Source organism: Cydia strobilella, chromosome 21 (genome assembly GCF_947568885.1).
Source record: "Cydia strobilella chromosome 21, ilCydStro3.1, whole genome shotgun sequence".
Classification (NCBI taxonomy): domain Eukaryota; kingdom Metazoa; phylum Arthropoda; class Insecta; order Lepidoptera; family Tortricidae; genus Cydia; species Cydia strobilella.
This window is the reverse complement of record NC_086061.1, coordinates 5,443,757-5,457,594: the sequence shown is the minus strand read 5'-3', so window position 1 is coordinate 5,457,594 and position 13,838 is coordinate 5,443,757. Positions and strand designations below refer to the sequence as shown.

The 13,838-nt window shown below is 37.1% G+C and overlaps 1 protein-coding gene across 3 annotated transcripts in view; it reads right to left on the bottom strand.

The window, feature by feature from the left end:
• LOC134751021 (transcription factor AP-2-epsilon) overlaps positions 1–13,838 on the bottom strand; it is an 81,298-nt gene that overhangs the window by 40,984 nt on the left and 26,476 nt on the right. The window contains exon 2 of one of the 3 annotated variants that reach the window (XM_063686344.1): positions 13,728–13,835. The exons of 1 other annotated variant lie outside the window; for it this stretch is intronic. In XM_063686344.1, coding sequence (XP_063542414.1) covers positions 13,728–13,787 — 60 coding nt within the window. In that variant the 5' untranslated portion in view covers positions 13,788–13,835. The remainder of the gene's footprint in view (positions 1–13,727; positions 13,836–13,838) is intronic. One more of the 3 variants, XM_063686343.1, reaches the window with a different exon arrangement.

Here is a 13,838-nt window from a genome sequence, read left to right as displayed (position 1 = left end):
GGAAGTTTTTATAGCGCTTGATAATTTCCGAGTACCTTCGACAAAAGTGGGTCACAAATGACGAGATATAATTGCGACGAAATGATTCATTTTTCTGTCTTACGAAACAGATCGGGTTTTAAGTTAGTTTCACCTGCAGATATATGTTGGCTCTTTTCTCTCGCTACTAGGGCGAATCTCTGAATTTGTGAGCGTACTTAAGGCCTCTAACTCACTTTCGATCGATCAATTTAGTAAGTTGAACCTACATAGTTGGAAATGTACCTATCTAAAACCACATGTGATTTGTTTCAAGATCTGCAGATGCCTTTATCTTTAACTTTACCCTATTATAAAATAAATAAAATAAAAATCGTATATTTTAGATCATTGATCCACAACATTGATATAATAAAAAAACTTAAAAGCTATGTTAATTACTAAAGAAAATAACGACATTACTAATTAAAATTAAAAACTAGGTTTACCCTATTATACCTATCTTTACCTTACCATATTATACCCTAGTATGTTTTATTAACGCTTTTACATTATTTACGAAATTACACATCCTTATGCACATACACATCGCGAGTATGAACACAGTATCACATCGGAATCCACTGATCGTCTCTTGTTTTCGCCGGACCGCATTCCCGCGATATTCCGTAAAAACAGGTTAATTACGAAATTTTGAAAAAGGAACGCAATGTGAAGCGGCCGTTACTTCGCGGAAGGGCGTGATTGATTCGCTGTTCGGCTTTCGCTGGCACCACAGCACTAGCTTCTGTATGTTTTTAGGGTTCCGTACCCAAGGGGTTAGGGACCCTATTACTAAGACTCCGCTGTCCGTCTGTCTGTCTGTCACCAGGCTGTATCTCATCAACCGTGATAGCTAGACAGTTGAAATTTTCACAGATGATGTATTTCTGTTGCCGCTATAACAACAAATACTGAAAACAGAATAAAATAAATATTTAAGTGGGGCTCCCATACAACAAACGAGATTTTTTTGCCTTTTTTTTGCGTAATGGTACGGAACCCATTGTGCGCGAGTCCGACTCGCACTTGTCGGTTTTTTTTAATTACGTAATATTTAATAATAGTTTTTTTGGCCAAGAGGATGATTGGGTTGATGTTAATAATTAAGTTGCGTAGTTTTTTAGATCATAAAATGATTTCGAAATATCTTTAAACAAATATTTTGCATATAAATAAGATTACCTACAGTTTCTTGACGGAATAGAGGATACTGAGGATACTGTAACTAAGGCTCTACCGCGAAAAACAAAAATTGATATATGTTTATCTGCCTCTCTATCGCCCGAATATGCAAGAGCGATAGAGGCAGATAACGAAATTTCGATTTTCGTATTTCGCTGTAGGCTTGCTGAACTAAAACTTCGGAGGGGCAGATACGTACGTACTTCTTGATTGCGAAATCCTAAAAATTAATTAATTAGCTTTAAATCTTTAGACCCATTAAGTGAAACGATTTATGATATATTACGCTTAACGCTGTTCCGGTATTACGAAAATCCCATAACATATCAACTTCCTTCCGTCATACAGAATATAGTCGAATTTGCGATGACAACCGAGATACAGCGTTGTCAAAGTTGTCATGTGTCAACATTGATTGTGACGTTCGGGTTGGGCAAGTAGATCAACTTTCTACATACGGACAAACGGGTCTTATTATATATGTATGAGGCTGCGTAATGCCAAGTTTTTTCTAATCATTTCGGGCCTAGCAATGATGAGAATCGTTTATGAAATAGTAGATTGTGTCACAAGGGAGCAAAATAACATATTTACGGCGAGGGCGCACATTGAATCCTGAACGAAGCGAAGGATTCTATAATTGAATACTGAGCGTAGCGAGGGATTCTAAAATGGAATATTGAGCGTAGTGAGGGATTGAAGTGATAACGCCCAAGATGGAAATAATTTTGCTACCACGTGACACATACTGTTTTTCACATCACCTATGAGGAAATTATATTATGTTCTTAAATATTAATTTTCGAATAGGTGATGTGAAAAACATATTTATCGACCTGGGGGCCGACTTTTGAATTTCGACCGCTCGATTTCGTGTGTTTCGTTCAATAATATCTCCATTACTAGGCATTTAAATTCTAATAATAAATTTGAAAACGAGTGGTCAATACCACTAGATCCCCAATTTCTATCGCTCGTATTTCAAAAATTAGCATTTAACCGTTTTCCACCGATTTTCGAGTAACGAAATCGAGTGATTGAAATTAAAAAATCGGCCTAGTTGGTAGTGACCCTGCCTAAGAAGCCGATGGTTCCGGGTATAAATCCTGGCAAGGGCATTTATTTGTGTGATGAGCGCGATTTTTGTTCCTGAGTCATGGGTGTTTTCTAAGTATTTATACATTATATATGTACATATATCGTTGTCAAAGTACCTACAACACAAGACTATGCAATAAGGCTATTGAACATACTGTGGGACTTAGTCAATTTGTGTAATAAATAAATAAATTCCATTATTATTTATATTTATTAGAGGCTAGTTCGTATGACTCTTAATATAGATTCTTCGACTTTGTCATTTATTACTTATATGTAAATGTCGGATTAAATTATCATAATGCAACATTGTACCCCACATTTATACGTACGTGGTTAACGGAATTATTTGTCATATTTACATTACCACCTACGCTTTAAAAAACATCTAATCACATTCTTGGCATAACGGAAAACGATATACTGCTATACTATCTATCAAATAGTTGCCATACCTACCTTAAAATACAATGGACGTATTCTAAACGAACTGGCCATATATTATTATTATTCGACCAAATGGTTTGTTAAGTGTGGTAACACTGTTTCTCGTAAATATCTCATGAGTGCGTTGTTTTATTCAATTTTATTGTACATCCAAACCAAACTAGCCTCTAAGAAGCTTGGGGTGCTCAATAGAACGAAACAGTACTTCACACCAGGTGACCTTTCGTAATACAAAGTACTGTTCTCCGAAATACCAACTTTTTCCATTTGGCTCCATCCAACGTCGGGCAGTTCGTATTGTTGGTGATCCCGATCTCACAGTCCGTTTTGAACCTCTTAGCCTTCTGAGGGACGTTGGCTCTCTGTGCCTGTTCTACCGTCTGTACAATGGGGAATGTTCTGAAGAAATTTTTGATTTGGTGCCACCGTCGCGTTTTTACCACCGCACCTCCCGCCAAAAGAACAAAGCTCCTCAGTTTCTTGACACGTGGCAAACCACGAACAAGCGGGCATCTCGCTCGTTTTTGCCCAGAACGTGCAAGTTATGGAATGAGCTACCTTCTGAGGCGTTTCCCTTGCGCTATGACATGAGGTAGTATGGTCAATGGCTTAAAAAATGTGTGCATGCAACATCGGCTGGTTATGAAATCACAGTTTCATCTTCGCGCGGTGGTGTCCTTGTGATTTAGGTCCAAGGGACAGACAAGCAGTCGATAACGCATCGGATCGAGAACCGCTCGTACCGCCGCGTTGTGAAATTGTCGAGTACGCATGTGTGGGCGGCTCGCGACTCAAAACTAGTTGGCTGTTACGTCATGGCTAGAACAATTGTACAGTAGGTATAGCGTATGTTCTTAATAGCTATCATCACTATCATCGGGGGGGTCTTTGTACATCTGTATCTTCTCCTGATCTTACTTAGCTACTTGGTTCTATCGTTTTCCATCGTTAGGATCGTTAGCAAGGGCGGATCTAGGGAGGGGGGTCTTGATACTCATGATCCCCCCCTGGAGTGGATCTAGGATAACAGTAGGTAGATATTTTTAATTCGATACAAAAACTGGGGGCCTATGACTATACGTATAAACATGTATGCAGGGGTGCTATTAAATTAAGCTAATAGTTTAGCTTGACTATTTCCATACATTATGTTTTTATTGGCATTTTCTACCAAAGATTGTCATCTTTGCTAGGCTAGGAAATAATGTTCGCGCCTTACAGATTTAGGCCCGTGAGTACTTAGGGCAAACATCAAATTCCGAAAATTAAGTATCCCCGTCGCTTCTGTAATATTGGGATAACTCATCCTCTCGGATAGTCTAATTTCTATTTTTGCGAAATTGCGAGATTTAATTACCTTATTTGTATCGTTTTTTGTTTTGTCACTGCGGTAGGGGGTCGAAAGACCCCATGCAAAGTATGGTTAATTACGAGTTGTACTAATTGCCGCAGCAAAGGGAGGAATTGCCAAATTATTTTTTACCAAGGACCACTAATACCACCATGTTGTAACGAATAAGGTCATAAAAGTCGACACACACCCGGCAGTGTTCATGTCTATTTCGTCATGTGCATACAACTAATCAGAATAACTTAGAAGTATGACTAGAGCGCGCGAATCAATTGTACCTACAGCGGGCATGTTGACAACTTCAAATATTGTAATACCGTGGAAGAGGTTAGACAATCAATTTTATTGACCATTTCACTAATTACAACTTTTATTTTGTAATAGCGGGTAATTATGTAAACATAATATGGACATTATTGCATAATTATGGAGAAGAAAGATAACTTTCAGTGGTATGTGTCAAATAAATATCAGTCATAATTAAGGACCGTTTTTCGAAGTCAATAATTTACCGAGAGCTTCGTCTAAACGTACTTACCTATATACCTATATTCCGTCGTTATATGCGTAGCTACGCCAATTTTAAAATCATTTATTTACATAAAAGATATATACAGTGGTACTACTAAACAAAATTAATAACTAGCTTAAATCTAAAATAGGCCCTTGAGGCCTTGTACCAAGGATGCTGGCGGCATTTCCTCGCTGTATCGCAATGCTGATACGTTGTGCGAGGAAGCCGCCAGCTCTTCGGTCAACCAGACGTTGGGACCCCATGGACTTTCAACTCTAAATGGTACAAAATGGTACTCTCTACCGAGGAAGCCATATTTTATCGAATATTGTGGTTTTCCCAATAGTAACAATCAGGATGCTACGTCCATCACGGCAAATAGTTATAGATCTTCATTTTCGATCGTGATCTATTGTCAATGTGCAATCGTGCGCCGCTGATCGTAACTAACTGATCTATTCCAAGTTCGGGAGATCCGGTTTTCGGAAAAAGTAAGACAATGTGAAATTCAGAAGAGTTCTAAAAAGTAGTCTACATGTTTTTAAATTTCTTCACATCATGCATCAGCTCGTAAAGGCTCTCTTTGTACTTCAAAAACTGATGAGAAAGTTACATTTTATCCACTGGAGTGGCAATTTGAGTTGTCTATGTATATAATTTTGAAGAAAAAGAATATTGAAACATTACAATGTTTTACAGTTAATATTTTCCTCGCATTGGTGTAGTAAAAAAAAATGTTTCACTCGGGAGCAAAGTTTGTTTAACCCTCGCGGCTTAAAACCCTCGCAACGCTCAAAATTTCACATTTTTAACCACACGCCGCCTGAGACAAATAACTAAATATTAAACGGCTAAGTAACGGTTACTTGTCGTTAAAGCAACCTTTGGGCTATGGTAAGTGTTAAAAACAAATTCAAATTAATGTTATTCAAATATGAGTGTCATTTCGGGACTATTAGATTTTTTTTATCACAACTTTAAATCAGACTTCGATTTAATGCAAGTGCCTTCACACTCAGAGTGACACAAAAACTCAACCTGACGACTGACATATTTACGACCGTTCATTGACCTTACGGACACACACACATACGCATATCAATAAAATATAAAAACTTACGCTCGCTATTTTTATTGTGAGATTGATGATGACAAGTTCTTGAAGTATAGCTAAAAAGTATACTAAGGTACTAACTTGTTACTTACATAGCCCAAAACCGTTTACGACGTTGTTTTAAGGGGCCCACTGACTATCAGTCCGCCGGACGATATCGGCCTGTCAGTTAGAACAAAAATTTGACAGTTCCGAACAACTGACAGGCCGATATCGTCCGGCGGACTGATAGTCAGTGGGCCCCTTTAGGGAGTTATAAAATGTTCTACCTGTATTTTTATAATCATACTTTTTTAAATTCGGGACCAGAAAAGATAAAACCTTCGCTTCCTTTATTTTTATATCCCTCAATGACAGTTTGTGTATGCTCATGGATCGTATATCTGATTTACGAACAAACGTATATATTGAAGTGGTTAAAACCCTAAAAGTTCGGTGATCCACAATCCTCTTAACTGTTTCACAAATGACAGCAAATAAAGGTGTTTGAGATAAGCACCCGTGGCATTATAAACATACATATTTATGGGTGTAAATGGGTGTAATTGCGTAATAAAGCGTTTGGGTGATATTTTCGGTGTTTCTCACGATCTTATTTCGCGCGTTTATCGGGTTTATCGAACAAATATTTATGTTTTGTAATAAAAGTAAGTGTGAATATAAAAATTTTGTTGACATACCTGGGGTGATCTAGTTAATCGAACTTTGCTTGGCAGCGAGTTTGACAAATATTTTTAAGAATTTCTGGTATGAATAATTAGAAGGGGGCTAAAGGGAAATTCACGAGTTACTAAAACTTACAATAATTTTACTTATCTGAGGTGTGCCACTAATATCAGATCCTGAATTGCTGACTTGACCATAGGACCATCTGTGAAGTCATATCCTTTAAAAAAACCGGCAAAGTGCGAGTCGGACTCACGCACGAAGGGTTCCGTACCATTACGGAAAAAAAACAGCAAAAAAATCACGTTTGTTGTATGCATTGTATGGGAGCCCCATTTAAATATTTATATTATTCTGTTTTTAGTATTTGTTGTTATAGCGGCAACAGAAATACATCATCTGTGAAAATTTCAACTGTCTAGCTATCACAGTTCATAAGATACAGCCTGGTGACAGACAGACAGACGGACGGACAGACGGACAGCAGAGTCTTAGTAATAGGGTCCCGTTTTTACCCTTTGGGTACGGAACCCAACAACAAAGCGGAACAACAAAGATATACCGACGAATCGAGAACTTTTTGAAGTAAGAAAAAAATCTGCACATGATTTTAAAAGCTCCATGTTTACTATCACCGGCGCACGTCAGTACGCGACTCGCGGTTGATAAATTTACATTTTTTTAATTACATCTACGGTGCTCCGAGCCGACATTTTATGTGAATTCGGCGGTTACCGCCAAAGGGTAAAGGGTACAGCAAATCGGACACGGCGCAGGTGCTAAAAGTAAGAGTGCAGTTTTTGACTGAGGGTTCCGGCTGAAGAAATTGTTGGAGGTTTTAATGTATTGTTGGAAATTATGTAACTGACACAGTAGACAGATAGGATACTCTTTATTGGCACACCTAAGTAAAATACAGCATAAGGGAAGACCGTCTACATTCTACAACTTCTGCAAGTCTTTCGTCGCTTTTTCTTTAAAGACGGTCTTTGCCACATTGACCTTAATGTATGAAAATTGATATTACCTAGGTATTATAATGTTTAATATTACCTTCTCAAAAGCTTTTGATACCGTTATGCGCATGCTTTCGCGAATGTGCAGTAGGCACCGTGCGTCAGCGACCGACCCACAAATTGTAACCTTTGAGAGGTTTAGGGATTTTGTACAACAAACTGAATGGATGATACTCCCAAATTTAATTGTTACGTACCTACTCCTTAAAAATGAAAGAATATTTGACATCGTTTCGGTCTAGGCTTTACTAACGATTAAATAACTAGCAAAACGCTACATAATGTTTATGCATTCTAATTTATATTTGATTGTGAGTGCAATTATTTCCACGTTTGATTTTATTGCAAAGAGTTTTGACCGTTTTATCTCGGAGAATCTGTTTTGAAACAGTTATGTCCATGTTAAGTAAAAGATTAGATAGTTTCTTTTTTTGTCGGAAATGTAGGTATGATTAAAATCTCTACACAGACAAAAACTTCTATCACAAATGAGATTAGTAATTCAGATGATTGACTTAACATAGATGGAGATATAGCAAATTAAAAAAAAGTTGTCTATGTCACTGAGGAAATGTAAAATATTGCTGTTTAAAAGTTTCACACATTTAAAGTGGACAATATGTAGGTAGGTATTAGTGAATATTGCAAGTTTTAGCGAGGCAGGAATGTCACAAGCACATTAAAACAATGCAGAATGGCGTCAATTGTGAGTTGGGTTGGATATGATCTGTACTGAAACTGAAATAGGTATAGCTTATAGGTATAGCTGCACTAACTCTAGGTTATATACTTACCTACATAAATACTAAACCCTTTTCCTCTTCAACCTTTAATTTATAAAGCTTTAGCTTGAAAAATATCCAAGTCATCTACATTTTCGTTTTTCAACATAGATAATATTTTTTCCCCTCACTAGCTCTGAAAGTTGTCGTTTATCCTTCAATACAAGCGGGGAAAAACGCGTTTTATCCACTAGTGGGGAAAGTAATTTGACCTTGGATGGAGCGTGTTTAAGTAGCTTGACAGATAACAAAACTTAAAACGCTCATGATAATGGTTCGTTCGATATTAATTATCATTAAATAAATGGTTTGAGAATCTAATAAAAAATACCAAATTTAGCTTTATTTAATGATTTTAAGTCATAAACCTTAAAATTCCATAAGAAACGTTTGTTTTTTTATAATGATGTTAAATATAATTCTGAACGCACAAGTTGAGTCAATGCAATTTCAAAACGCATCGTTGACATGTCATACATCAGAAATGTCAACATTGTCAACAATTTTTTCACCGACTCGCGTAAAAATACACAACTTCCAGAGTTTTCTGTAATAATATCGTAAAGAAATGAGTGATTCCAGTGATGAAGATGATCTAACGCCTGTGGATGTTGCACTTTCCTCACTATAGTGAGGTGAAAAGTTTTGTGTTACACACGGGCGCAAATGTATTTTACTTCTTGTGTGTTGAAACACTCGCGGGTAAAATACAACTTTGCACCCTTGTATAACAAATAACTATTTTCCAACATGCGTAATAAGGTATGTTCTTAACTTTAAAACTAAAAATGAAGATTTATAAAAATTCGATAGAATGTATTTAAATATAGATAAATGATTTTTTTTATTTGCATTAATTATTTTTATGATTTTGACCCATGTTCTTTCACTGATATGCGTTAAAATTGTTAAATAACAAACGAAACCGTCAACGCCATCAATACGACTGTAGGCCAAAACTAGTAGCGCCCTCTGAACGAGAATCAAATTTTCTTGATTTTCGAGGCACGTTTTTTCCTTAGACTGTATCCATCTATTACGGAGTTATATCTATCTTTGTCCTTACCTAATCTGTACCGCACCGAGTAAGCCTCCGCGATACAGGCTTGCCTAGTGCGGGGACCACCGATACCGAGTTTAATCGCACTTTAAGATAAGTTCCTTACATAATAAATTAGTGAATGTCTGTATATATAGATTACTTAAGTACCTACTTATCTTGAAGGAAAGAAATGATTGCATAACAGTAACAAAATACTTTGTTACTACTTATCCAAAAATTGGACTTGCGAACTATGTGTTACACCAGCCAACAGGTCGGTTTGTTACAACGAAATCAGTTGTGAGACATTTATCAAAAATCATTTCCTTATTAAGTTCAGTAATTTTCTGAATACCTACCTCAACGAGTTCGGCTAATTATTTTTTTCAGTGATTAAATAAATGTTTTTCATTTTCATAGTAGTGTAGTGTAACCAGTTTGTAGATACCCACAACAGTTTAAGAAGTTGAATCTGATATTACAGCTTTTAATTAAGTACTTACATCATCTTGGCCATTCTGTATGTATCCATCTTCGTTGCTAACGATGTCTCCTATAGTTTTGTTCTCGTCCTGCACAGCATAGTCATCAGTCAGCAAGCCTCCATTAACTTCCTTTTCTAAATTATTCTTGAACTCATTTTCAGGCTGCCTCAGTTCAAGTCTAATAGTCTTATCTTTGTCTAATTCTATATTTATATCCGTTGTTATTTTATCTATAAAGTCTTCGTTGGCTTTTCTTTTTAAGTTTGTATCTAATTTGATGCTGTTATTGTTGGTAAATTTATCAGACATTTTCAAATCGTATCTTTTTCTTTTGTCGTCGTTTAGAATGTCGTCGACTAATCCGCCAGTCATGGTAACTTCGTCGGTTTTGGTCATGTTGGCGAACTAATTGGTCATATTGTTGGATTTAAGCCGCCATTGTCGGTTTAGCGCGATATAAGTCATCTGCAGATCATTATCTCCGAGATGACCGCTTTAAAGGTCCAGTTCACCCTGACCTCTGGGTGTGGGACTAAAGTACCTTCAAAATCGATTAGTGTGAGGTCTACTTATCTGGGCGCGTTGCATTGTTACCGCACCGTTGGGCAACTATCGTGAACTTTTACACGATTATTGTTCAGCCATTACCTTTCGTATGAGAATTCTATTTTCTTTAGATCGATGATTTGTTTCCCATCTCACTCTTTCGCGTAGTTGCGTTTCGTTTTGACAATAAATAATTTTGTTTACCTTGCCCCGTTATTGGTTTACGGTGCATCTCACGTTCAATATGTGATTAGGAGCTTTGATTGATTTTCAAACCGTAACATAATTTGATTCGTTTTCAAAACCAATAAAAAAAGTTTAACACTCACTAAAATTATAGTAACAAATTACATAAAACAAAAATTAACATCGTTATTCTAATCTAAATGCAAAAAAAGACGCAAAAAATCCACAATAACATCACACAAATATGGCCGATTGACGATCAGCTGATTTTTTTTTTTTTAACATTATTTTCCCGCGCGTTTTATTTTTTGAATGTCGAACGCGGCCGCCGGCGGGCGCTCGCGGCTATCACATGCCGTGGCAAAGGTGCTGCGAGTACAAGACGGATTGTGAGATGAAACGAAAAAGTGGCACGATTGACTGGCTGAGATGGATGAGAACGATAAGTCCGCCTGAGCTGTACAACCTACTGTGATAAAACATAGTTAATTATTTAACATCAATCTTATTTTTATCGTTGTAGGTACATTCAGAATTTGTAATCTACTTATCATTTTTAATTATAACAATTAAATTTATAGGTACTATGAAGATGGTCGACATATTTGAAACAGTGTGAAAGTCAAGTTTTAGTTAAATATTTTTTGTGTCTCAGTCTTTGTCAATTTGAACAAACCAGCATTTAACATGATGTTCGATTACGAGTATAAGCTATGCCACATCAAATAATGGATAAAACTTATCTATGTAAAAATGCATCAAGTTACCTGAATAAATAAAAAAACATAAGTACTTTGCTGTTGTGTACCTACTTTAACTTGAGAAAAAAGGTTAGAGCTTTCATGCCGCATCTGACACCTCTACATATACTACAGCCAAAAGCTTCCTCATACAGCGGCGAATCTATAATATTGTTTCTTTCATATCCAGTTTATAAGCGCGGGTGTGAGTGCATGCGTGCGTATGTGTGTATCGCATGGAATTGAACTTTTTTAAATGAGCTCGACTTAAGGAAAGTGACGAAGCTTTTTATTCATCATCTTCCTTGCGTTATCCCGGCATTTTGCCACGGCTCATGAGAGCCTGGGGTCGCTTGGCAACTAATCCTAAGAATTGACGTAGGCACTAGTTTTTACGAAAGCGACTGCCATCTGACCTTCCAACCCAGAGGGGAAACTAGGCCTTGTTAGGATTAGTCCGGTTTCCTCACGATGTTTTCCTTCACCGAAAAGCGACTGGTAAAATATCAAATGATATTTCTTACATAAGTTACGAAAAACTCATTGGTACGAGCCGGGGTTTGAACTCGCGACCTCCGGATTGAAAGTCGCGCGCTCCTACCGCTAGGCCTCCAGCGCTTCCGCTAGGCCACCAGCGCTTGTGTTTGTCCGTTATCCCGCTATGTGAATAAAAACTAAAAAAGCAAAGAAATAAGTTATCGACTATAATAAGTTAAAAATGTAAATCTATTGATAATTGATAAATAGCTAGATTCTAAAACCGGCCAAGCGCTAGTCGGACTCGCGACAGACGATTCCGTCATCAGATATTTAGGGTTACGTACCAATAAGGTACAAAAGGAACCGTTTTGGTGCGACTGTCCTTCCGGCCGTCTGTATGTCACGTGTCTGTCCAGTTTCCACGCTTGACCATTCTGATAGGTTTTCCTGTAAGTATTGGGCGGCGAAATGGTAAATTTTCGCCTATTTTTTTAAATAACTTCTCAACTCTGCCTTGCCTTATATAGAACGTGTACAATGTAATATAAAATGCGTTTGTAACAGCATAGATACACCGAAGTTCAAAGGAACGAAAATATAATGTAAATGCAATACTTGCAATCGATAGTGCATGTCAGTACTAAAATAATTAAAAAATATATATTTGTAATTCCTATAATAAGGTCTTTCATTTGATATGTAGCACGATATAGTTTGAAAAACTTTATTTTTTAATTCTCTCATTTACCCCCCAAAAGTGGCCCCCATATTTAAAATTCATTTGTTTACGTTACATGACCAGAAATGAGGTCATTTGGGTCAGAAATTTACATATGTGTACCAAATTTCAACTGAATTGGTCCAGTAGTTTTGGAGAAAATGGGCTGTGACAGACGGACAGACAGACAGACAGACGCACGAGTGAACCTATAAGGGTTCCGTTTTTTCCTTTGAGGTACGGAACCCTAATAATTGCTATAAATTAGCTTACGTTTGGGCACAAGATAGAATAAGTTTGTACCGAACCGAACTTTCGGGTCAAAAGTCTCTGTCGAGTTGTTGACATGTCAAGTTGGTACTCCAAGAGTCAATAGTTCATTGGAAATAAAACAGCTAAGTATATGTGGGAGTAAGAGGTCATTCATCATTCATTTTAGCCTTTAGTCGCCCACTGCTGGGTATAGGCCTTTCTTCGTGTACGCCACTCATCCCGTTCCTGGGCTAGTCTCATCCAAAAGTGCCCCGCGATTTATCGAACGTCATCCACCCAACGAGCCAACGGACGCTAGGAGCTTCTTTCATCCCAAAGCGGCCACCAATCCGTCAACATTTTGGTCCACCTGCCATCACTTTGACTGGCAACGTGTCCTACCCAATTCCATTATAGCTTGGTAATGACGTCACCCACACCTCGCACTTTGGTGCGGCGTCGCGTCGGATCTCGACAATTCTCACTGTTGTTTGTTTTTTGTCAAAAGATAGAATATGTCCAAGATATACGTACAAAATACAGTAATACAATTAGATTATATAGTTATACTAACTTATCAAAGCAAATAAAATAAAATAAAATAAAATAATCTATATCAATTTTTAAAACACAATGAAATTAATTTAATATGTTTTAATTGAAATAGTGACACTAAAGAACATGTTGCGCCATCTTTATTCTTCTAAACAAACTATTAAAAATTGTGATGGCTACTGCCATCTACCGCTGAGTAGAGTAACTCCTAGAGCGCGAAAGCATCACAATTCACACAACCAAACAACTGAAAGCTTTTACTCGGACACTGCTAGATGGCGCTGTTATCAAATTAAAAAATCAGGAAGAATGCTTGTTTAATATGAATCATGAGCAAATACTAATGTAATTAATTTTAATATCCTGCAAATAAATACCTTTGTTTATTTATAAATGCTAATTATATGCAAAACGGACTAAAAATAAGATTTAACTACATACTAACATTTTGTGAATTACAACTACCACAACTACTTTGGTCATCTAGCGGCGAGTAGTGAAACTATACTAAAAATTGTTACACAATTCTTACCCAGGTGGCGCTACTGTCGTTGGACACTGCTTGGAATGTAGGAACACAACGGAAAGTCATTTTGATATTATTCTAGTAGTCTACTTGTGGTTTCTTCTCACAGCTTACCTA